Source organism: Lissotriton helveticus, chromosome 4_1 (genome assembly GCF_964261635.1).
Source record: "Lissotriton helveticus chromosome 4_1, aLisHel1.1, whole genome shotgun sequence".
NCBI lineage: Eukaryota > Metazoa > Chordata > Amphibia > Caudata > Salamandridae > Lissotriton > Lissotriton helveticus.
Window position 1 is genome coordinate 1,457,440,785 of NC_136063.1, and position 23,377 is coordinate 1,457,464,161.

The following is a 23,377-nucleotide window of genomic DNA, read 5'->3' on the forward strand; positions in this document are numbered from 1 at the left end:
TTGCTGCAGAACTTCAAAGTGGACAATGTAAGGGTAGTAAATCTACAGAGATACAAAATATATAATCAAACAAGTGGTCATGTGCCTTAGGGTTAGGACAAAAGCAACAACAAATGCCAAAAGAAATATAGATAACTATGGAAAGAGAAAGGAATGGTTCAGTGAGGAATGTCTAAAATTAAAAAGGTTAACAAGGAAAGGGGAGCGAAGTCTTAGAGTAAAGTATGATTTTGAAAGTTATAGTAATCTGGTAAAACTAAGAAAAATGTATACAACACGTATACAGAATCAGAAAAGGAAGTTTAAAGAGAAATGCTGGAGAAACTTACTTTAAGCAATTGAAACAAAAAATGTAAGAAAGTTCTGGAAGTTAATACAGGGAGGCTCCGGCAAAACTCAGGCTGTAATGAATTGTGTGGTGGAGGAAGCTGCTTGGGAGGAGTACTTGGGGGTAAATCTATGGTAAAAGGCAAGAGCCAGAGGAAGGAAGTAGAACCCACTGGGTAGGGGTGGAGGGAGGCATTTGAGCACTCTTAACTGTAGAGAATATAACACTAACTATAGTAAATTTAAATCTGACCTGTGCAGCTGGCACGGATCATCTCCCAGCCATAAAAATAAAAGCTCGGCTGTGGTGGTGGGCAGATTGTCTGCTTCGGTTGTTCTCCTTTATCGTTGACAAAGGACGATTACCAGATAATTGTAGAGGTGCAATAATAAGACCCATACATAAAAGACAAGATATACGGTCTCCTAAATACTATAGGCTGATTAACCTTTTAGATGAGGGTGAAAAAGTCTTCACAAAACTCATACTTGAAATATAGTAGGAATGGGTTGAATCGAAATCAATGGCCCCCTAGAACAACGTGGCTTCAAAGAGAGTCACTCCACAATCGATCACTGCTGGTCCATTGCGTGGTTGTCGATCGAGCAAAGAGGGAGGTTGTTCTGCTGCTGCGTAGAGTTCTGTGCTGCTTTTGATTTGGTGGACCGGGACTGTCTATTGCAAACCATGAAAAATAACGATATTCCAAAGGAAATTTTGGGCATAATACAGAGCTACATTAACACAATTCAGCCCAAGTTATCGATACTTAGGCATTAATGGTGCTGAGGATAGAAATTAGCAATGGATTAAGACAGGGATGCGTGCTGGACCCACTGCTATTCTCCATATTCGTCACGGATCTCCCCAAGACACTGGCAGGGGCAAAAGGCGTTAGTCCCTAGAATGGATGGGAAACACATATCATACCTTTTGTATGCAGACGACCTTGTAATTTTAGATCAGATGGAGATAGGTCTACAGAAAAAGTTGGATGCATTTAAGGATTACTGTAGCCACATTCAGTTAAATGTAAATATAAATAAAACTAAAATGGTGTGTTTTGGTAAAAAAGTTCGTACGTTCAGGTGGCATATGGGAACTGCTACACTGGAAACAGTTAAATTATAAGTACTTAGGAATTTGGTTTAAAAGGTCTCTGAACTGGCATACCCATGTGGAGGCCATAAAGGTGAAGGCCCTCGCCTCTGTGAGTGGCTTAAGAAAATTCAACCAGAACTATGGGGATATTTCAAACAGACCAGTTTTGAAAGCCTTCGTGTCCATGACACCACCATAACTACAATACGGAGCTGAAATACTTTGCATCAGTTGTAAAAGCGGGTGAGATGCAGTGAATGGGAAATGTATCAAGACCTTAATGTCCCTGCCAGTTTTCTCAATGGTACTGACCATTAGACTAGAGGCGGTCTGACCACATGGAACATATCGGCCCAAAGGGCTTAATCAAGATTCTGGAAAAGTGGACCAGGAAAAGAAACTGAAAGTCTCCCATTGTTGCAAAAACAAGATCTAGCAGAGTGAACTAAAATATGTTAAAGGGGTCAGAAAAAATCTGATATCTGTTTGCAGGGATATAAAGGTGAGCCTATGTCATGAAACCCTGGAAGTTGGCGTCTCCAAGGGGGAGCCGAGGTCTATGGAAAGAGAACTATCCCAAGGTAAGGACTGGCAGTATTTGGGAGGGAAAAAAATCAGCTGAATTCATGCTAAATTCATGGGAGAAGGAAATCTGGTTTCCCAAACTTGTATATATTACCAAACCATTGGCTTAGGTGCAATGTATTAAGAATTAGAATTAACCCTTACTATGCCAGTAGGAAAATAAAAACAGAAATGATCCAACCTGATGGAAATTGCACATGTGGGCTACATACAAAATGCGACATTTTGCACGTTAATGGAATGATTAAAGGTGCTGCCCTTGTGGAAAGTGTTTCTACGTCCATTATTTTTAAATATGGAATAATGAACTGAACACAGGCAATAGAGTTGATTATTGATACGTAAAACTTGGACACCGCAATTGCTTTTGGCAGGTGTACGACTGCAGTTAAAAAGTCATGCTCAGATAAATAAAATGAATCAGTAGTCTAGATAAAATATTACAGCAGTTATAATAGGAAATTAAATGGTATAAATATAAACTGGAAGTTTAAAGACAGCTATTTTATCTTGGTTTTAAACGAGAAACACCTGAGGTGTCAACCCTACAAAATAAAATGAAAATGCATTCACTAAATTAATGAGAGGTGAGCTAATTTTAAATTAGGAACTAATGATATGAGTACGAAGGGATATATACGTATTAGGGAATTTTATCGGTTTTAAATTATGATGGGTGGCATATAAATTGTGATGCTGACATTTTTTTATTGTATAATATTTATCACTTCAATTGTTAAATGTTTTAGATAATGTGATTATATGTGCTATTGTGTTGTTTAAAGACAATTGGTCTAAATAAACATTCTTTTGATTGATTGATAGATTAGCATTGTAATTTGCCAAAATCCTCGTACTAATAGGACTAGCTGTATGATAGACATATTTATGTCCCTTAACGTTTTAGATTGTTTTGAATAAATCCATCTGAAATATTGCTCCTTATACAGTGAGAAATCACTCTTCTAGGACATCTGGGGCTTATTCTGCATCAGGAAAGTGTGCACAGGCTGATAAAACATGGTTTAGACTAACATTTCAACTTTTGAGAAAGCTAAAAGTGAATCTCCTAAATTCAAGGGTCAGTAGGTACGGAACTCTTACAAAAGGTGACAGAAAAAAACTAGGGCTAGACTTGTTGCTGCTAGTGTCCAGTAGAACATACATCATGGTCCTTTGCATGAAGTGGCCCCTTTAGTCTGTGTTTTTGTGACATTCAATCTTGGGAAACAAATATACATTTTATATTTTTCTCCACATTTTTGCACATAGATTCGAAGAAAGTATGAACAACCATTATTTGTTCATGCTGGCGTAAGAGGTTGTCAAGTTATTTTTTGTATTTACAATACCTACATTTATTATGCTGTTGGCCAGTAAATTGCATAAGAGGAGTAAATAAAGCATTTGTTAGTCTTTATATGTACTGCACTATATCTATATCATGAATTGATTTTTTTATACAATGATCTATAAATTGATTTTAGCGCCATTTTATGTGTGCTTTATCAATTGCTGGAATATGTTGATGATAATACTGGCTAAACATGTTTCCCACGCACAAAATGTTAACTAATAAAAAAATGTAAGGGAACTAGAGAATATCACAGTATGTTTCTGGCCATAAAACACCATGGGGCACATGCATCAAGCCTTTTTCCGTTCGCAAACGGGCCGATTCGCAGAATCGAGCCATTTGCAAATCGAAAAAGACCTTTTCAGATGCATGTGTCTTTTGTCATTTGCAATTTAGGGAATCGCAATTTTTTGCGATTACCTAAATTGCAAAATCATTTAGGGAATCGTAATTTGCAAATCCCTATTTGCCAATGCATGTAGCCTTTCCTAAATGTGAACTGTGCATTTAGGAAACGGTAATTACCAGTTGATGTTAATTTGTGCATGCTTTGAAAAATGCACAACATTTTTTATTTCAAAGTGCCATGTAGCGCACAGATGCCCAAAGGGCATGTGGGCGCTTCACATGTGCACACATACATTTTTGGGGGGGTGGGGGCGGCATCAGTGGTTCCTTAGGCCCCTGCACTGGCGTAGCTAGGGGGGGGGCGAGGGGGCGGACCGCCCCAGGCGGCACCGTTTTGGAGCGGCAAGGCGGCGCGGCACTTGTGGCACATTGCACGCACGTTGCACGCACGTTGGTGTGCTGCGCGCACGAGTCAGGCAGTCTCTCCTGGGCAATGGCAACCTCCAGCGTGCGCAAAGACACGGGCTAATGCGGGGACGAGCCACAGGTCCCAGAGTCATGCTGAGCTCAGCTGCCGCCTGCGGTGTGCATCGCCGGCCGCGCAAGAGGCATGATCGCAACAGGCGGCCCGGGTGCGCAAAACACTTCTGCAGCCGTCGGCTCACAGTCAGAGTCTGGCTGGCGAGCGGCACGGGGGCCCGGGACGAGTCTGAGTGGCCAGGCAGCCTGAGAACAGGCTGCAGCAGAGTGCACCATCGATGGACAGCAGTGCAGTCACGCACGGACGGTCCCGCTGCACTGGCTCTGTGAACTCTAAGTGATTACGGTGACACACTAAAAGGTCAGGTTTAGCACCTCAAATGCATGCAAAATTTAATTGTAGCAGACTCCGGTCTGTGTGTACATCGGTGTTTTTACAAATAATATTGTTGAGCATATTTAGTTTACATTTAGTAATCAACAGGTAGGGAGGAGGAATTATGGTCCATTCAGTTCCCCAATTCAATATACCACATAACCAAGTGAGAGAATGGACACTTGTAACTACGTAACCGTAGGTTAAGTTGAATCACCCTCATGAATGTTATGTTGATTGTGCGATATATATCATTTTTCCGCCCCACATGCGCGGTACGGCATTATCATTGGGTGTCCAAATTTGTGCTGTATGCCAGCCTCAAGCCTGAGGCAACCTCTGGTATGAGTAGTAGTGTCCAGAGATAGGAGGGCTCCCCCTAAAAAGAAACGGAGGGTAATTGGAAGGCTATGTCTAAAAAGCAAGACTTCACCAGAAACGATTTTTAATTTAAAAATGGTGAGGTTTTGTTATTAAAAGTGGGTGGGTATAAACTTAGATCGAGTTACTAGATCTCTTTATATGTCTGTACGATAAAGACGGAAACAGCAGCCTGCCCAACAACAGAGCGTGACAGCACCAATATATAAAGCACCTGACAGTCACTACAGCATTTTAAAGGCTAGCCCAGTAGTAAGTCAGGTGGCCATTCAGAGCTTTCAGTTAGTTATGGCGGTAGGGAGGACTGTGGCTGTGATACTGTTAGTTAGGATTGGCAATGACAATAGGCATGATTTGTTGTTGTAAGTTCAGTCTGTTTCTCAAGTGGGTTAGTGGCCCTCCATTCCTGATGCTCTGCAGAGTTTCGAGTTGCTCAAATGTGTGTAATTTTTTATATTTATATGTTTCCCTCATCTTCCTTGCTTGAATTTTGCTTACAAGAAAGTGTCACTCATAATCATTGAATGTCACTCATAAGTACACCGAAATTATGAAAATGTCACACATAAGCAATCTGAAACCTTGGCAGCTATGCATCGAGCGTGCGGCATTTCAAAGGTTTCTGAACTGCGCAACATCCTGGGACTCGGGAGCCAGCCTCGAACTATTCAACCCTGTCCCGGTGGGGATCTTGAGGAATGGATTGATTAGGGCTGACACTTTAAGGGCCCTTGGTCCTCAGTTCCCAGTCAATCCTTCATGCTAATAGGAGCTCCAGCTATGTTATCAAAAACTCCCAGTTCATAAGAAGGAAGGCTGGCTGATATACCATTAGATATGACAGAATTCATCAGTTTAAATCGAAGCAGAAAAAGTATAGTACCTCCTATGTGTGGAGCAAAACAAGTACTACAAGCCCCCTGGATCCAATGTCATTTAGTCCGGATATACACTAGGGCCGAGTTTAGCAAATTGAAAGACAGTGAAGTACCGGGGGGGTGGTGGCTGAGCCCTCCCACCCCCCCACCCCATGTCCGCTCCCAGGCCCCACCTGGGCACACATGCGTCCCACATTGCAGGACTCAGTGATGCAGGGCTTAAGAACGCCTTCCAGGCACTGAGCGTGACTGGAGCGCCCTTCCTGCCTCTTAAGAGTGCTGCTACTTGGTGTTCAAAGCCCCAGCTTGAGTCCTGTGCTGGAGGATCGATGTGTGCAAAACAACAGTTGATGGACAGAATGCAGAACAATGTCATACATTTACCCCAGTACAGAGATCTGGGCCTAAATCTGGGATTAAAAGCGCCTTCCTGGCGCAGGGCATAACAGAAGCAGAGGCGGAGCGACCAGTACCCGGTCAGGTTAGGTTTTTTGTTTGTCACCTCATGCCCCCCCCCTCCCACTCCCACCCATGTATGACTGAGCACCCTCCATGTTGCTTAGAGTTCTGGTACTTGGTGTCCAAAGCCCACGCCGGGCTGCAGTGGCATTCTACATGAAAATGTGGCATAACTATTCATAGCATTATTTACTCTTCTGAATGACCTAGGTATTTCGATTTTGGTGCAAGCTCGTCAGTTATTCGGTTATGCCTCTATGCATCCTTAAAACTAATACATTTCAAAAATAACTCCTGCTTATGCGACCTGGCATAATGGCATAACACCAGGAAATTTGCATCGCAAGCATAATGCGACATGCCTGGTCTTTCACAAGGCTCAATAAAACATTTGAGATCAGTTTAATCTAAAGCTTTTCTTTTATGGTGTCAGTAGGCAGATTTGCCTGAGGTCAGCTGACTGGTTGCTTAAGTCCCCCTACTTTTCACCTGTGGAAACCCAAATGTTGTTACAAGCCTTTAACTTTAAAAATATGAACCTGCATATCTCGCTATTACATGTAGATTTCTGTCTGTCAAATATAAGTATTCTTCAAAATATTCAACACCGACGCACCACACGCCATCCGGGACAGGCGGGCCGCAGCTGGGCAATGTCGCAGGAGAGCGGCTTAAAGCAGCATGGTAATGCGATCCCTCCTGGCGACTCAACTCATGACCTCAGGCCTACCTGTGGCTTACTCGAGTGAGGCAGGCCTTAGTCGCTGGCGAACCTGTGCAGAAGTATAGGAGCTATCTAAGCTTCTCCCGTTGTGGCACCTGAGCGCCTGATCCGATGCACAGCTGCCACAAGAAGTCATTCATCTTCAGGAATCAGTACGAATGACGGTAAGGTATTTTTTTAAAGCAAACATTTCTGTGCAGTGCCATATGTATTTTTTAGGCTACCATATGTATTTTTTAGACTCCTTTTACAGCCTGCTGCATAACACTCACTGGTGCAAGTACTCTTAGATAGAGCAGGCTTTTTAAGGCTCACTCTCTCAAAAGTATATATATATGAAATAAAACTGCCTACAGCCGAGTTGTGACCCCTAGGCTATGTGTACTTTAATCAATCTTTTCTCCTGAGGCTTGCATGCACCCCCATGCTTAATTGTGTCTCAATGTTAATTGCTTAGACTTGCAATGCAACGTAGCTTCAGCCTCAGGTTGTTAATAAATAACGGGCGGCGCCGCACACCCTGCTATTATCAGCGAATTAATTTTTTTATCAAATTGCTCAATGTGTCTTTTTGAGATAAATTACAGTCTGCAGAGGGTTTGTGACCTCTAAGCTATGCGTGTACCCTTCCATTTCCAGTACTTTGCTGCCGTTTTAAAATCTTCTTACAGTTCTCTTTGCTCAAATGGGTGTAAATTCTGATATTTATGTTTCCGTTGTTTTTATTGCTTGATTTTCCTTGCGAAAAAAGTGTCACTCATAGTTGTTGAAATGTCACTCATAATTACGCTGACATTATGAAAATATCACACTTAGCAATCTGAAACCTTGGCAGCTATGCTTCCTTTATGTCCGGCCTGCTGTTGTTACCTGTACTTCCGGTGCCAGCTGCGCCACTCCACGTGCACAAACCATGACCTGAACATTGCAGGTATTGCTCTGCAACGGCAGAAACGTAGGCATGGCCGCCGGTTGTACAGTGGGGTGTCAGAGAACATTCCATAAAGTATAGAACCCTGCGAATGCTGGTAATTCCTAAGTTTTTATTTCTTTTTTTTGAAATTTTATATCACACACAGACGACGTTAAAGTACTCTACAGTTATTTTTTACAAAAAAATGTGAGAAATGATTCCAAATAAGAAACATACATATTTACAAAGAAATGTTGTCAGAGCGTTTTGCAATTTGTAGATACATATTCTGAGAAATGCATCTAAGTCATACAAATCCATGTTAGCAAAGATGTGTTGTTTTATAGTGAACATTAAGTCGTCCATTTGTTCTTCAAGCTACAATATTTGATTTAAGAATTGCACTGCATATGTGGCGGTGCAGGTGCTGGAGAAAGCTGCGATTAAATGTCACAAACGTAAGTGTTAGTATGGTGGCAGTCTGCGTGTTCTCCTTTGTACTGCCGGTCCCCGGTGTATTTAACTGTGTAGCCTTGGACCGTGTCATGTATGTGCATGTAACTTGCATGATCGAGGTAACTATTAGCGGTGATACTTCGTGACTCTCGGTCCTTTTTGCCCAGCCCCCGCCCCAAGGGCGGCAATCTGAGGGATAGCCCCGGGCGCCACAAGCTCTAGCTATGCCCCTGGGCACCCTTGGATATGCATTGGCAAATTGTGATAACCAATTTGGTAATCGCAATTTGCAAATGCATTACCATTCATTCCTATGGGCCTGTAGGCCCATAGGAATGAATTGAGTCACATTAGCTAATAGCGATTCGCAATTTCTGAATCGGTATTAGCTAATGTTAAGGAATCACAAATGTTATTGCGATTACTACATGCATAGGCATTTGAGATGACCAAATAGCGATTCCTTAAAAATCGCTATTTGGTCATCACAAATGAGGAGTTTGATGCATGTGCCCCCACATTCCGATCAGGCTGCTCAGGGACTTATAAATTGCTGTTAGAGAAGTTGTAGAACATGGTTTCAGGATGGAATCAATTATTAGAAGCATGTAAGGGTGGGTGGTGCCTGCCCTGTGAATGATGTCTGGCCAAGTGAATATATTAAACTACCAAGCAATCACAGCTCCATAATACCTGCCTGCTTTCTACGCTAGTCTCTCTCCTCAGATCCCTGCTTTTCTCCTAAGCCCTCTCTGTCCGACCCTTTCAATTTACAGACCCCACCCTCATTCCTCAGTTCCTCTTGGATTTGCTGTTCCTGCTTCCTCAAAAACCAACAGCTTAGTCTCTCCAACCCAACTTCTTTCCATAGCCACCTCGGTTTTTTCAGCCCTGCATTTCTCTTACTTTCTCCAGCCTGCTGACCAGTGCTTTTGGTACTACACATAAACAATAAATGATTTCAGTTTGGGGTGTACAACGTTCTTGGTCATGAGCGCCACCATCTACACAGGCAATCTCTCCTTGCAGGGGCAAACGCTTGTGTGAACTGGGACCACATGCACAAAAGCGATTGCCAATGCTGGGATGTTTTTGCACTACTCTATAGTCACATACCCGAAGTAGCTTTCCAAACTAAAGGAACACACTGTAGCCGTTTGCAGTTACTTTGAAGGATAGGTGACATGGAGACAGCGATTCCAGCAGCAATCATTCCCACCACATATCTGTTAGTGATGCAGCAAACGCACAGTAATAGGCACGATCTAAAGAAGCCGTCGCCTTTCGCTGTATCTCACAGCACTTTGAATTCTTGCATTTGTAGCTTCATTTTCAAGAGTACAAATGCTACAATGGAAAGAATCAAAAGCTGAGGTTCGCTAACTATCTCAAACTCGAAAAGGGAACACCATAGACCTTCCCCACAGTGCAATGCAACTGGCCTCAAATGTCATCCAATGCAGACCACTGCCAGAGTTCAGTGGCAAAAGCTATCACCCTCGAAGGCCTTTCCCACACTGCACCCAGAGGCCCAAGCAGGCCATTCTTAAGTGATAAACAACTTATCTGCTCCATGCTAGTCCTACAGAAAACAGAGAGACATGTGTATCACATATTTTTATTTATTAACACTGTAAAAACTGCAGCGTCCCATCAGTAAAATCAGAAAAACATCAAAGGAAGAGTCCATAGCGTCCCAAGGGAGGGAGCGATCTCCTCTATGTTGAAGTTGGTGCAATTGAAAATACTGCACAGGATTCACGTTACTGGGTCAACATTGGTCAAGATGGGATACGGAGATGAGACTAGTTGTCGAAGGTGATGTGGCCAGGAAGGCACCTTATTTCACATAATATGGGAATGCCCTCATATTGGAGAGCGGTTCACTCGTGTATAGGGGTCGTTATGGAACAAACGATAGCTATGGAGGCCAAACGCTGCCTCCTAAATATATGGGAAACAATGGACTTCTGCTGACGAGCTGGCATGCCTGGGAGGGTGGGGGGTGGAGTCGGGGGAATGGGGGATAGGTTGGGAGGGGGGGGGGGAGGTGGAGAGGTTCGGGGTGGGTTAGGGGGTTGAGAAGCCCTTGCTTCGACATGTCTCTAGGCTACGCGATTTGGGGTGAGAGCGTGAGGATTACAAAGCAGCACTGTATTGACTAGGAAGCTGGTAACAACTGTTCAGTGGGACTCCAACATCCGCACATACTTCTCTGCTTTTGCGCTGCTCGACCTCCGGGGTGTGAGCTACAGAGCTGTGTGAAACGAATGATGATAACTCGTAAAGAGACTGCTTACCAGCAGAGATGACTCATATACTGTAACGTTATCACTATTTTTGCTGCAATAAAAAGATATTTACAAACAAAAAAAAATGGGAAACAATGGACTTTGGTAGCAAAGAGAAAGCTTGGGTGACTTTAGGATTGATGGTCGCCAAGAAGAATGTTGCACGGAGAAGGGGGGTGCACACAGCTCCAACACTACAGGAGTGGGACGGGGGCATGGACTGAGAAAAAACAGTATATGTATCACAAGGCTGCCCTAGAAAATGGATGCAAATATGGGGGAAATGGAACGCATATAGGAGTAACATATGTGAACCACCCATGTTGCCTGCGCATCCGTTCCAAGGAGAGTGAACACCCTGATATGTTAATGTTCACTGTATAGTAATCTTCATGTGATAATATAGAACTGTATGTAGTGTATCACTGAATATCATGACATGTGATTTGGATCACTTGCAAGCTGTGATGTTTTTATGGTTAATAATAAAAAGAAATTTAAAAAAAAATGGAAGAGTCCATATCGTCAGTGTAAGTAAAATGCAAGCTAGAAGAAGTAAGTGAGATGGTGTACTGACACATTTTTCAACTTTGGGGTTTGCAAACTGTTATCACTTTGAAAAGTCGGTAAATCCTAAAGAAAAAGGGGTAGCAATAACTGAGGGATTTCTGAAAGGAAGGGTTTGACAAGGTGGCATACAGTTGGGCTATTTTATGTGGTTAGAGTCACAAAACGAACTCAAAATGGCTCATGAATGTTACCGAAAATGTAATGAATTTCAACCACAGGTCTACGGTCTCCAACTGACTTGCTAATGCCAGTGGGATATAACAAATGTAACTGAATGTGTGAGTTTTACAATTAGGATTTTAAATAATTTGCTCATCACAAATACCACACATTTGATAAACTAAATTAATAAACATTGAAGTATCAATCTGCGTTTGAGAAGTTCTAGATCAAATGAAAAAATATAGTGATCCACATTGAGTCATAAAATTCACTAAATACATGGTATAAAATAGGTAGACTTAAACCAAACAACATTATGCTCTGAGTTTCCTATGCACATCATCTTCAGCATTCTCACATGGTGCTGAACTACGCCTCCCTATAACATCCATGTTGATACCCTATAGAAGATCTCAAGCGTGATATATGCATTGGTATTTGACCAGTCTGTATTTCAAACATGCAGAGCTGAACAGTGCACACAGGGCCACAGAACAAAAGTTTCCAAAAGTTACCTACACTCTGAAGAATCGTTGGTCACACTCTGTACACTGATGAGGAGTTATGCCATAGTCATGGGTGCACAAATGCTTGTAGACCTTCTTCCATTCTGTATCTGCATTGAAGAAAAAGCAGCAAGAAGAGCACATCAAATGTAAATTGGAAACATCCTTCTAGATGGGTAAAATTGTAAAAGATAACTTCTGTAAAGTACACAAATAATTTAAAACAGGGTTTAACAAGGTATAACTACAAGTGAACTATGTTATTCCTAGTAATAGTGTGGGACACCATTAACCTTAATTACAACGATCCACTATGAAACAGGTAAAATAGGGTTAATTGTTCCTTTGATTAAAAAATATACATATTCACTGCTACTTCAACTCCCTCCCAAAGTCCCTACGATAACAATCATGTGGAAGTGTATATTTGTAGATAAGAAAACATCTATTTATTTATCTATATGTATTGATTTGTCATTTGTGTTCTGCAACTATTTTCCTGCTAGGGCAGTTTAAGTCAAACAAATTACATTACCAATAGTAGTAAGGCGGGTGCAGAAAATGGATTCCTTATGTGCGAGAAGAAACAATAGTGCCAATAGAAGTGCCCAATAGTCTATAAAATTACTAATTTGCAAGCCATTACTAAGAAATACTGTTTCATGAACAAAGAGATATATTTCTGCAGTTCCCTCAAGGATTACTTTTAGAGCGCACTAATACCACAGAGACATCATGAGGCTAAAGACTGCCCCCAACCTTCTTAAAGCAGCCACCCCAATTAGCAAACGAGAAAGGGTCGAAAAATGTGCTTTTCCTTTTAAGAAGGAGTTACAACCTCAACTAGGGAGTCATTGCGTTTTTGATGTTTTGCAACTAGAATTATGGCCGTAAACCATTGATGAATCACTATTTGGAAGGGACGCCCAAAACACACCTCTTCCAAATAGTGATTTGGAAACCATTTCTAAACCCATTTCAAGTCGTTAAATTGGCTCAGTAAATAAGAAAAAGTGCTTAGCAGTTGCAAAACCTTCAAGTTATTGATTCTCAGGGTGTTCAACCTATAAAATACTTGGAATATCTAACTCTGAGTATGCTTGCCATGGATGGTGCGAGTACCATACCTGTCACGACAGGTGGAGACTCTCAGTAAGTTTGTGATTATTTTACAATTATTCAAATTACTGCAGTGAGAGAAACCTTCAGTTGTTATACACATTTGCCACTGTAAGGTCTAAATTATTTATACTGGAATTTTCAAACACCTTAGTGATAGTGTTGTTGACTGGGCGAGCCCAAGATTGTTTGGTTGTTTTTTAAATCTTGTACACAAGTACTACCAATTGAACCCTGTGGTATTTTTTCAGTTTTAAGAAATTCCCAATATCTTTCATCGACATGAGCCCCATCAGCTACAACCATCTTGAATTTATCTTGCACACCTAAACATATCTATGATCAGAGTAGAGCGAGGCAACCATTGTGCTGAACTTACAATAATAGTTGCCACAATCTACCACCCCATGGGGGGGGGGGAGGAGGGGTCACACCACAGTAAAACAATTACATCTTGGATTTTTCATGATGCTGCGAACCTATCTGCACCCCAGCAAATTAACAGTGAAGCTCTTTAGATTGGGAGACACTTATGGCTTGAGTTTATCAGTGTCTTTCTCAAGTCATTGAACGTATGTCACCATGAGTCCCACTGTTCCCCTCCATTTTATTTTCCGGGTAAAAATAATAAATATTTGCATTGCATGCATTTAATAAAACATGGTTGACTTTCAGTTTCACATTGTTAAAGGTATATGAAGTATTACCTAAGTATTTGTGTCCCTAATCTGCTGTAGTGTGTGGTAAAGGATGTTGCTGGAATTGGTAAGTAATAGGCTATATGGCCTGATGTACAAAGAGAAAGGTCACAAAATGTGTTCCAAAATTGTGCGCCTACTTCCCCGTTGTGAGAGGTAGTGGAAATATTTTTTTAAGAGCAGGCAGTGGTCCCATGGACCACCGCCTACTCATAGAAAATAAATCTTTCATTTTTCTTTTTTTAAATGCATTTCCGTTTTCTTTAAGGAAAACAGGCTGCATTTTTTTAAAAAAACAGCTTTATTTAAAAAGCAGTCACAGACATGGTGATCTGCTGACCCCAGCATGCCACCATCCCTGTGAGTGCTGGCCATTCCCAATGGGATCGCAAATTTCGAACTGCCTCATTAATATTAATGAGGGAGGTTGATTGCAACCCCATTGGGAATCGCAAACAGTGTCTGAGACTCTGTTGTAAATCCCATTTTGTGAGTCGTAAAATGACGCAATCTGCGAGTCGCAAAATGGAAGGGTCGTACATCTGGCCCTTAGTCTCTGAAACAGAAGTCGAAAATCTTCACCAGAAGGAGGCAGATGGCTGTAGCCGAAGACAGTTCCACAAAAACTGGTATGACCTCTTTGCCGAAGGACCGATTAAAATGATTTGCTACTGTGGAGAATATAGCAGGAGAAGGCATAAAGTCAATCCAACTTGTGATGCACCTCCAGCTAATAGGCAAGCAGGTTGGTCCCGGTCTTTTCCTGGTTCTCAGAACAGTTTTTGGCGAACAAATTTAAGTCGTCAGTTTTGGAATTAGGCCATCTGGTCACCTTTAGCACCACAACCAAGGGTCCAGGATTGGTTCAGGACTCACTAAGGCTGGGTCCAGGATTGGTTCAGGACTCACTAAGGCTAGGTCCAGGTATGGGTTCAAGATGGCGGTAGTCTTTTGTGTCCCTGTGGATCTGAACAGGAGACCAGCAATCTAGCCCTTGGAGTCACTCTGTTAGTCCTGGGCTTGGGTGAAGACGAAGGGCTGGCCTCTGAGGGCTCAAGACAGGCTTCAGGCAGCAACACAGTACTTTCAAGTATAGCAGCAGTCTTGCAGAATGCCCAGCAAGTCACAGCAGCAGGCAATCCTCTGAGAGTCCTTCTGCAGGCCCAATGCTAAACTGAAGAGTGTATCTGAAGGACCTATTTTTATACCCTGGTGCCCTTCCTCTGGAAGGTGGAAGAAGCTTCTGGAATGCTTCTTTGATGTGCATGGAATTTTCTGACTCCCCTGCCAAGCGGTCTACAGTAACAATGTGGAGGTGTTAGGTCCTTTATGTGAAGGCAGAGCACAACCTATTCAGTTGCAAGTGGGGCTGTGCTCAGCCCTCCCATCCTGCCAGCAGATGGTCCATTGAGACACACCTAATCACTCTTTTGTGCAGGTATCTGGGAGGAATTCACAAAGTCCAGCTGTCAGTTACACCCAGTCATTTGACCAAAGACAGGCTGCAGATGCCAAAGAGCTGAGAGCAAGCAAAAAAATTAAACTTTCTAAAAGTAAAAGACACACAATAGATGGATGGTATGCAGAACAAATCAAAACATCAGGGCTCGACAAATCCGAAAAATGGTACTAGTCCTGCAGGTCTAGTACCATGGAAAATCCCCTCGACCTGACTGCAACCCACTTGACCTCCGTCTCTGAAAACAGAGCAAAAGTGACAAGATAACAAGATTTAAAGGCATCTTTATTGCTCATTCCCTTTGTGAGCAATAAAAATGCCTTTAAATCGTGTTATCTTGTCACTTTTGCTCCGTTTGCAAAGACAGAGGACAAAAGTTAGTTTGACATCCTACTCGCGAAAAAGGGCGAGTAGGACCTAAAAATAGCTCGTCTTCATCCATTCTCCCTCGCAAATGCGAGCGGGCGAGTGGATTTGTCGAGCCCTGAACATTTACCCCCAGTTTAGAGATCTGGGTTAAATCCATCATTCTTTTGCTCACCATGCTCTCCCAGTTTAGACCTGGGTGGCACGGTGCGTAAAAGTATGATGGATTTCTCACCCTAAGTGTGCCGGGTATGCCCAGACGCGGGTCCCGGGCTCACTGTGCCACTGGATTCAAGATATCAAGGCTGATGAGGGGTGAAACCCCGAAACCGGTCCTAGGATGCCTATTTCTGGTCCAGGGAGAAACTGGCTTGGCAGTTTGGGCTGGACTGTTCCCATGAGGCACAGGGTCAAGACTGATTTTCATATAGCCCGCTTTAAACTGAGATGGCAAGGTGAGCAAAAGAATTATGGATTTAACCCAGATCTCTTGACTGGGTGAATGTTTTGATTTGTTCTGCATTTCGTCCATCAATTGTGTGTCTTTAACTTCCTAAAAGTGGCATTTTCAAAAGTGTAATTAAAACCCCGATTTTACAATTAAATAGGGGTTTTCATTAAAATTCAACAGCGATCAAACCTGACATAGCTACCTGCTCCCTATTGGAAATTACAGTTTATTAAATGAAAGAATGACTCTCCAATGTTCTCCTATAGAAAGGGTAGGCCTCACAGTAGTGAAAAAAGAATTTTGGAGTTTTTCACAACCAAGACATGTAAAACTAAATAGCAAATGTCCAACGTTTCAATTACAAGGCACCCTGCCCTATGACCTCCCTTAGGAGTGACGTATGTCATAAAATGGGGGTTTAAGGATTGGCAAGGGGGTTTAAAAGCCAAGTACACATAGCAGCTTAAAGCTGCATTCAGGCTGCAATGACAGGCCTGGGACATGTTTTAAGGTGTTACTTAAGTGGGTGGTACAATAGGTGCTGCATGCCCACTGGTAACATTTAGTTTACAGAACCTGGGTACATGGTATATCACCCTACATGGGACTTTTAAGTAATTAAATATGTCAATTAGGTGTAAGCCAATCAAATCATGTTTAGAAGACTGAGCACAAGCACTGGTTAGCAGTGGTAAAGTGCACAGAGTCAGAAGGCCAACAAAAACAAATCCAGCAAAAAGTGGAGGGTAAAAGGCAAAAAGTCTGGGAGTGGCCCTGCGGAGAGGGCCAGGTCCAACACTTTTGGAATATAATTTTTTGCCTCTTCAATGTTTTGCAAGGGACTAGCAGATCCCCACAAATTGGTAACAGGCCATTTGCTTTCCTTCACTGCTGCATGCAGTGTCTGGTCGCTCTCGTACCTACTGCTTCCATTATTGACCGTCCTCAAATGTTTACAAATAGTTTATTATTGGTTTACTGTTCCAAATTGGCTGATGAATTGCTTCTAAACACAAAGGTCACCTTGGAATAGTAAATCAATAATACATCATTGGCTTACCATTCAGAGATGGCATCTGGCACCTACATCCACCATCTTTGAATAGTCTTAGCATACTTTGTCATCACATTACCATTCCAAGATGGTAACCACATTTCTTGCTAACACCTCAGCCATCTTAGAATGGTGAATCAATAGTAAGCAATGCCAGGACCGCTCAAAGGTGTGTGTGAGTTCACACGTATTGGCAAAGCCAATAACTCAGACCTGTCTTAGTAGAACGAAGGCCAGACCTATGCTTGTTCAAGATAATGACCTTGTTCAATAATGACACCATCTTTAGCAAGTTCATCTGATTAATTATTTTGTTGATGAAACCTAGGAGCATTGCTGGAACTCCTGCTAGGCTCCGGGACATACATCAATAACCACAGTGAGCAAGTAAGCAACCAAGCACAGTCTTCTTTCTGAATATGGATCAGTTATAATGTTCCTAAAAACGAGCAGTGAAATTCAGCAGCTGCAGACCAAATAATCTAGGGCATTGTTCATTCAAGGTTTCTTGAGTTTACCTAATATATTACTCCACGGCAAAAGGTCGCTATAGTTCTTTGTCAGCACGCCACTCTAACAGATTGAGTGGGATGATCACAGACTGATTGCATAGCTTTTCTCAACTTGCCCTCTCTGACACTACTTTGATTTCATTGCTGGATATAGGGCTCTTCCACTTCTCATTTCATGTGCCTGGCAGTTCGAGTTAGCCATGTCATACACATTGAAGTGACTTACCAAGACACATGGCAGTGGGAACTGGGCCCCACTGTCTTATTGCCTGGAGTGAAGGCTAGAGGATTAATAAATCACGCTTTAAAGGGCACATCAAGAAGTGCTGTGTGTTTCAAACTGCACACTTAGGGACTTTGAAGTGTATATCTTAGCTTCAGTTTTAGTTTTAGCTACAGTTTCAGCTCTGCCTGGACAGAGGAGAGGCCGAGGCACGGCTAAAGAGGGCAAGTCTATTTCACCTTCCAGACTTTAGGCAGCTGATTTCTAAACGCCTAACTGAAGTGAAAAAACTCAATCAGAGATGGAAGGAAGTTACATAGATGAAGATCTATATCAGTGTTTCATCCTTTTGAAAAGTTCCCTTTCCTACTGCCTCTGGACGTGCAGCGATCACAAACAAGGTATTAGAAAGGAGCTACACAGCCACTTTCAAATATAGGATTGTTACCTTCCCACACAGCCACAGTTCTAATGCCAACTGCGACCGGCCACCTCACAGGGGACCTGCATCTCCAGATTACAGAGAAACTCATGGCTAGAGTACAGCAGAGGGGTTCATAAGATCCCCTAGCACGGTAAGTGAGAATGCGGATGCTGGGTTTAATAGGTGCGCATAAATGTTAAGCATTCTAGATGACACGCAATTCAAGTCAAGAGAGATAGAAGAAGCTATCACTTCTTCAAAAGTGTAATAAAGGAGAGTTTCTGTGATGGAAGCAACAGTATATGTTCAACACTTTCGAGCCTGGTCGAGTCCAGAATGCACCTGAAAAAACATCTTCACTGAGCTGTGGAAGGTCCAGAGTGATGCTCCAATCTAGTTGCAGAGTTAAAGACTTAACATTAGAACAAAACTTTCTTACAGCAAAATTGCATCTTTGTTAAACTCTTTCACTCCCACGAAACCAGAAGCTGCAATGTGAGGGTAATAGAAAATGTAAGGTACTGACAAAATCCATATCAGGATGCAGGAGGTAGGCAGCCTTTCCATGGCGACAATGCATGCGGATTTTGAAGTTGACGGGGGGGAGGGGGGGGCACATGGAGGGATACCACCTCTGCATGTACATGCACAGCATGGCAGGCACCGCGAGGTGCCTATGCACAACATACATTTTTGGCATTGCGGCGGGTGATGCTGAAAGCACCGCCTGCCGCAATGTTAAAAATACAGGATGCGCCCGCCAGTGTGGTGGGCGCATCCTAAACTCCCCCACGGGACCGCCGCACTTATGGCGGGCGATCCCTTTTTACGTCAGGATGGCGGGCGGACAAATTATGCCCTTAGTAGTCTTTAATGGCCACTGCCACATCTTTGGTGAAGTGGTGGCAGCCATTCAGGTTTTATCTTTAGATCTGCCAGCTATGCTGATCCTCCGCAGCGTGATTTACACATACATTTTGAATCTTCATTTTCTCAAAAACACTACTGAGCAAATCTACACCAAATCACAAAAAGCATGCTTTACGGACCTAGATCTAGCTTCCTGGCAAATATGGTGTAATTCCATTCTGCCATTTTTGCGGTATTGAAGTTCAATTTTCTAAAATTGCCAGGGGATAACACATTTAGGAAACCTCCCTCATGGTCAGCCCTCCCTCCCCCCCAACTTCACAGATCAGCCCAAAACTTTCTCTGAAGAAGCTGCGATAGATAAGACATTTTTTGGGAAAGTTTTTGAAAGATTCGTCAAACTTAGCCAAAGTTATTAGCAAACCAAAACAATCAATTTCCTATGGAAACGGGTTCTAACTATAACTAGTTGCCACTGGGATGGGATATGAGTATGTGTATATATATATATATATATATATATATATATATATATATATATATATATATATATATATATATATATATATATATATATATATATATATATATATATATATATATATATATATATATATATATATTAAGTGATACCATTCTAGGCCCCAAGCTCCCTGAGTCTCCTGTTCTCACCTTTAGATGGGCAAAAAATATGGGATCTGCCCTGGACAAGGCTGCCCCTGAACTTAAGCAAAATACCATATGGCTTCAGCCTGCTAAAGGGTTTCGAAAATGCTCAAGCTGTCAAGCCTGCAAATGTTTAAATGGCGAAAGACTTTGTCATTTTCTATCTCGGCATGGATAGCACTGTCTAATCCTATGCTTAAAAACTTTGATAGAAAAACAAACATTTGAGGCGAGCAGATCTAGAGTGTCGCTGGTGTTGAGAGTGCTCTAACAGGAGCTGCTTTCCACCTAAACTGAGACCTACCCAGAGTTCTCTCCTTCTTTTTTGCATAATTTATGCGTCACTCTATGCCTGAAAGGGTTTTGTTTTGACTTAATACTGGGTGCTCCCTTGTGTCTGGACAAAGCTATACCTCTCTGAAGAGCTCTAATTAGAGCGAAACACTGTGTCAGGGGTTGCTCTTATTCATTTCAGGTTGGCTTGAGTTGGTATTTTACCAATTCAAAGCTGTAATATTGTGCCTGGAGTGATAAATGGCTTTTGTTATTTGACAGCTCGGCAAGGACTGCACTGTACTAGTCCTATGCTTAAAGACTTTGCTGTTTAAATGGCGAAAGACTTTGTCATTTTCTATCTCGGCATGGATAGCACTGTCTAATCCTATGCTTAAAAACTTTGATAGAAAAACAGACATTTGAGGCGAGCAGATCTAGAGTGTCGCTGGTGTTGAGAGTGCTCTAACAGCAGCTGCTTTCCACCTAAACTGAGACCTACCCAGAGTTCTCTCCTTCTTTTTTGCATATATATATATATATATATATATATATATATATATATATATAAAGTGATACCATTCTAGGCCCCAAGCTCCCTGAGTCTCCTGTTCTCACCTTTAGAAGGGCAAAACATATGGGATCTGCCCTGGACAAGGCTGCCCCTGAACTTAAGCAAAATACCATATGGCTTCAGCCTGCTAAAGGGTTTCGAAAATGCTCAAGCTGTCAAGCCTGCAAATTCGGGGTAAATGCCACACGGTACTTGACCCCCTTTTGCCCAGATGGTAAACCGATCACTGGCAGTTACAACTGCAAAACCGATCATGCTGTATATGTCGTGACCTGCACCTGCGGCTTAAACTACGTTGGTAATACCAGGCTGCAGGTGCATGTCATGATATTGCAGCATTTGAGGGCTATCATCCATAGTGACCCGGCCTATCCGGTTGTCCGCCATTTTAAGACTGTCCACAACAAAGATGTGGCATGTCTCAAATACTTTGTGGTGGGAGCTATCCCTCAACTCAGAAGAGGTGGTGACCGAGAACTTATGCTCAGACAGTTGGAAACTAAAATGATTTTAGAATTTGACAGTAGATGGCCTAATGGATTAAACAACACAGAAGAAATGCCTCACTTCATATGATTAACTGCATATAATCCATTACTTCCAGATCCACAGTTTCTCTTTATACATGTGCTTTCTCGTAACTTATCTATTGTTTATAACAACCAGGCACTCAATAGTTAGGATCCCTATTATTGAGTGCAACATCACCATCAGTTGTTATATAAATATATATTTTCGTACTTGAAGTTGGCGTTTTCCTATCTTTGATAAATTTGATACTATGCTGTAAATATATGTATATATGATACAGTTTTTAACTTTATCTTAATATATTCTATTTTTCTTCTTCATTTTCAGATAATTTGGTACCATCTTTTCAATTTAAAATTTCTATTATTTTTCTATATACACTTTTTATACATTTTTAGATATTTGTATATTTATTTATAAATGTATGATGATCTCTCTTTTTTCATGTTCATGTATGGTTCAGCACATACATTGTTGATGACCATTTTTGATATATACACGCACATGTTTTTACTGCATTTGAGCTATATTTATGAAGCCAATTGGGATTTATCCCGTTGTTTATTGCAAAATTATGCTTCACAGATAGAAAGAAAGATGAAAAGATGAAAAGCAAATATGACCATGTGATTTATGATGTCATCACTAGAGGTGTGTTCACTTTCAAAGCATATATAAAAAGCATTTGTTTTTATTAGAATTACAGTGTGAACAAGGGCGAGTTGGCCCGAAATGCGTAGCTGTTCTCTGTGAAATAAAAACTACCATCTTGCTGTACCTGGCTGGTCCGTTGCTGGCGCGGCGCGCTGAGCTGAGTTGTAAGGAGCGGATTCTTCTTATATATATATATATATATATATATATATATATATATATATACAGGTAGTGAACAAGGCGGCAATGCCGAAACGCGTCTAAGCAGACACTGATCAAGAAATAAAAAAGTTTGGATTCAGACCCACGGAGTCAGCGCCTTCTTCAATCGCACGAGTTTGGTTTAAAGGAATATATATATATATATATATATATATATAATTTTTTTTTTTTTAAACAAAGGTCCGATCTTTCGGAGGCACAAGACAGCTTCCCCATTTCCTCCAGGTTGCAAACCTGGAGGAAATGGGGTAGCTGTGTGTGCCTCCTAAAGATCGGACCTTTGCTTAAAAAAAAAATATATATATATATATATATATATGTAAACAGCTGTATAAGGCCTATTTGACATAATGGCGAAATGAAGGGTTGATCAACCAGGATAAGTATATGTTTTGACGCAATGACCGATCGAGAATAGCTGTGATATTCTTGATTCCAAAAGTTCACAAGAACCCCAAAGTGCCCAATAGCAGACTGATTATATCTGCCCAGAGCAGTCTCCTTGAGAATGCATCAAAGGTGCAAGAGAGGGACCTTGATAATCAATGTCAGAAAGACACCACTATTGTAAAACATTATTTACCATTATGTATGCGCTATTGAATATTCAATGAAATGCATCACTGTTTTTCAATAGAAAATGCCAATAACTATGTTTTTTAAAATAAAGAGAATGCATCAAAGTACATTGATTACTTTCTTCAGACATACATTACACATTTACATCTTATGTAAAGGACACAGGTGACTTTTTGAAACTTATATGTGGCATCCAAATGGAAGAGGACTATAATTTCATTTCATTAGAGGTGACAAAATTATATACAAGTATTTGTCACAGCTACTCTTTTCAAAGTCGTCAGGTCAGATTATACAGGCATACACAGATGCCTCTTGCAATGGCCAAGACGTGCTTGGAGAGCAACTTTTTCCATTTTGTTAATAAAATATTTCATTAAACCAGTGGAACTGCAATGGGCACCTGTTTCGACCTCAGCCACACCTGCTTGCATGTGGGCTGTTGAGAGGAACAGGTGCTCTTCAGGAATCACAGGTGGGCATAAGACAGTCATATAAATGTCTGGAAGAGTTTTATAGATGATCTCTATGTTGTATGGAGAGGATACATGGAGAGCACAGAACTGTTTTTAAAGGAGATTAATACGAATAGCCTGAATTTACACTTTACACACCACATCAGCAAAGCGAGTGTTCCATTTCTAGACCTGGAAGTATACATTAGCAATAAGAAGCTTAAAACGTGGTTATTCAGGATGGAAACTGCAGGGAACACGATCTTGCAAGCATCCAGCTTTCACCCGAAGCACACCAAGATAAGTATTTCCCTATGGCGATTCGCTGTAGT

General features: G+C 41.6%; 1 protein-coding gene across 1 annotated transcript in view; it reads right to left on the bottom strand.

The window, feature by feature from the left end:
* Positions 1-23,377, bottom strand: part of LOC144827554 (uncharacterized) — a 324,901-nt gene that overhangs the window by 172,491 nt on the left and 129,033 nt on the right. The window contains exon 3 of the mRNA XM_078685816.1: positions 11,929-12,025. Within this exon, the coding sequence (XP_078541942.1) occupies positions 11,929-12,025 (97 nt within the window). The remainder of the gene's footprint in view (positions 1-11,928; positions 12,026-23,377) is intronic.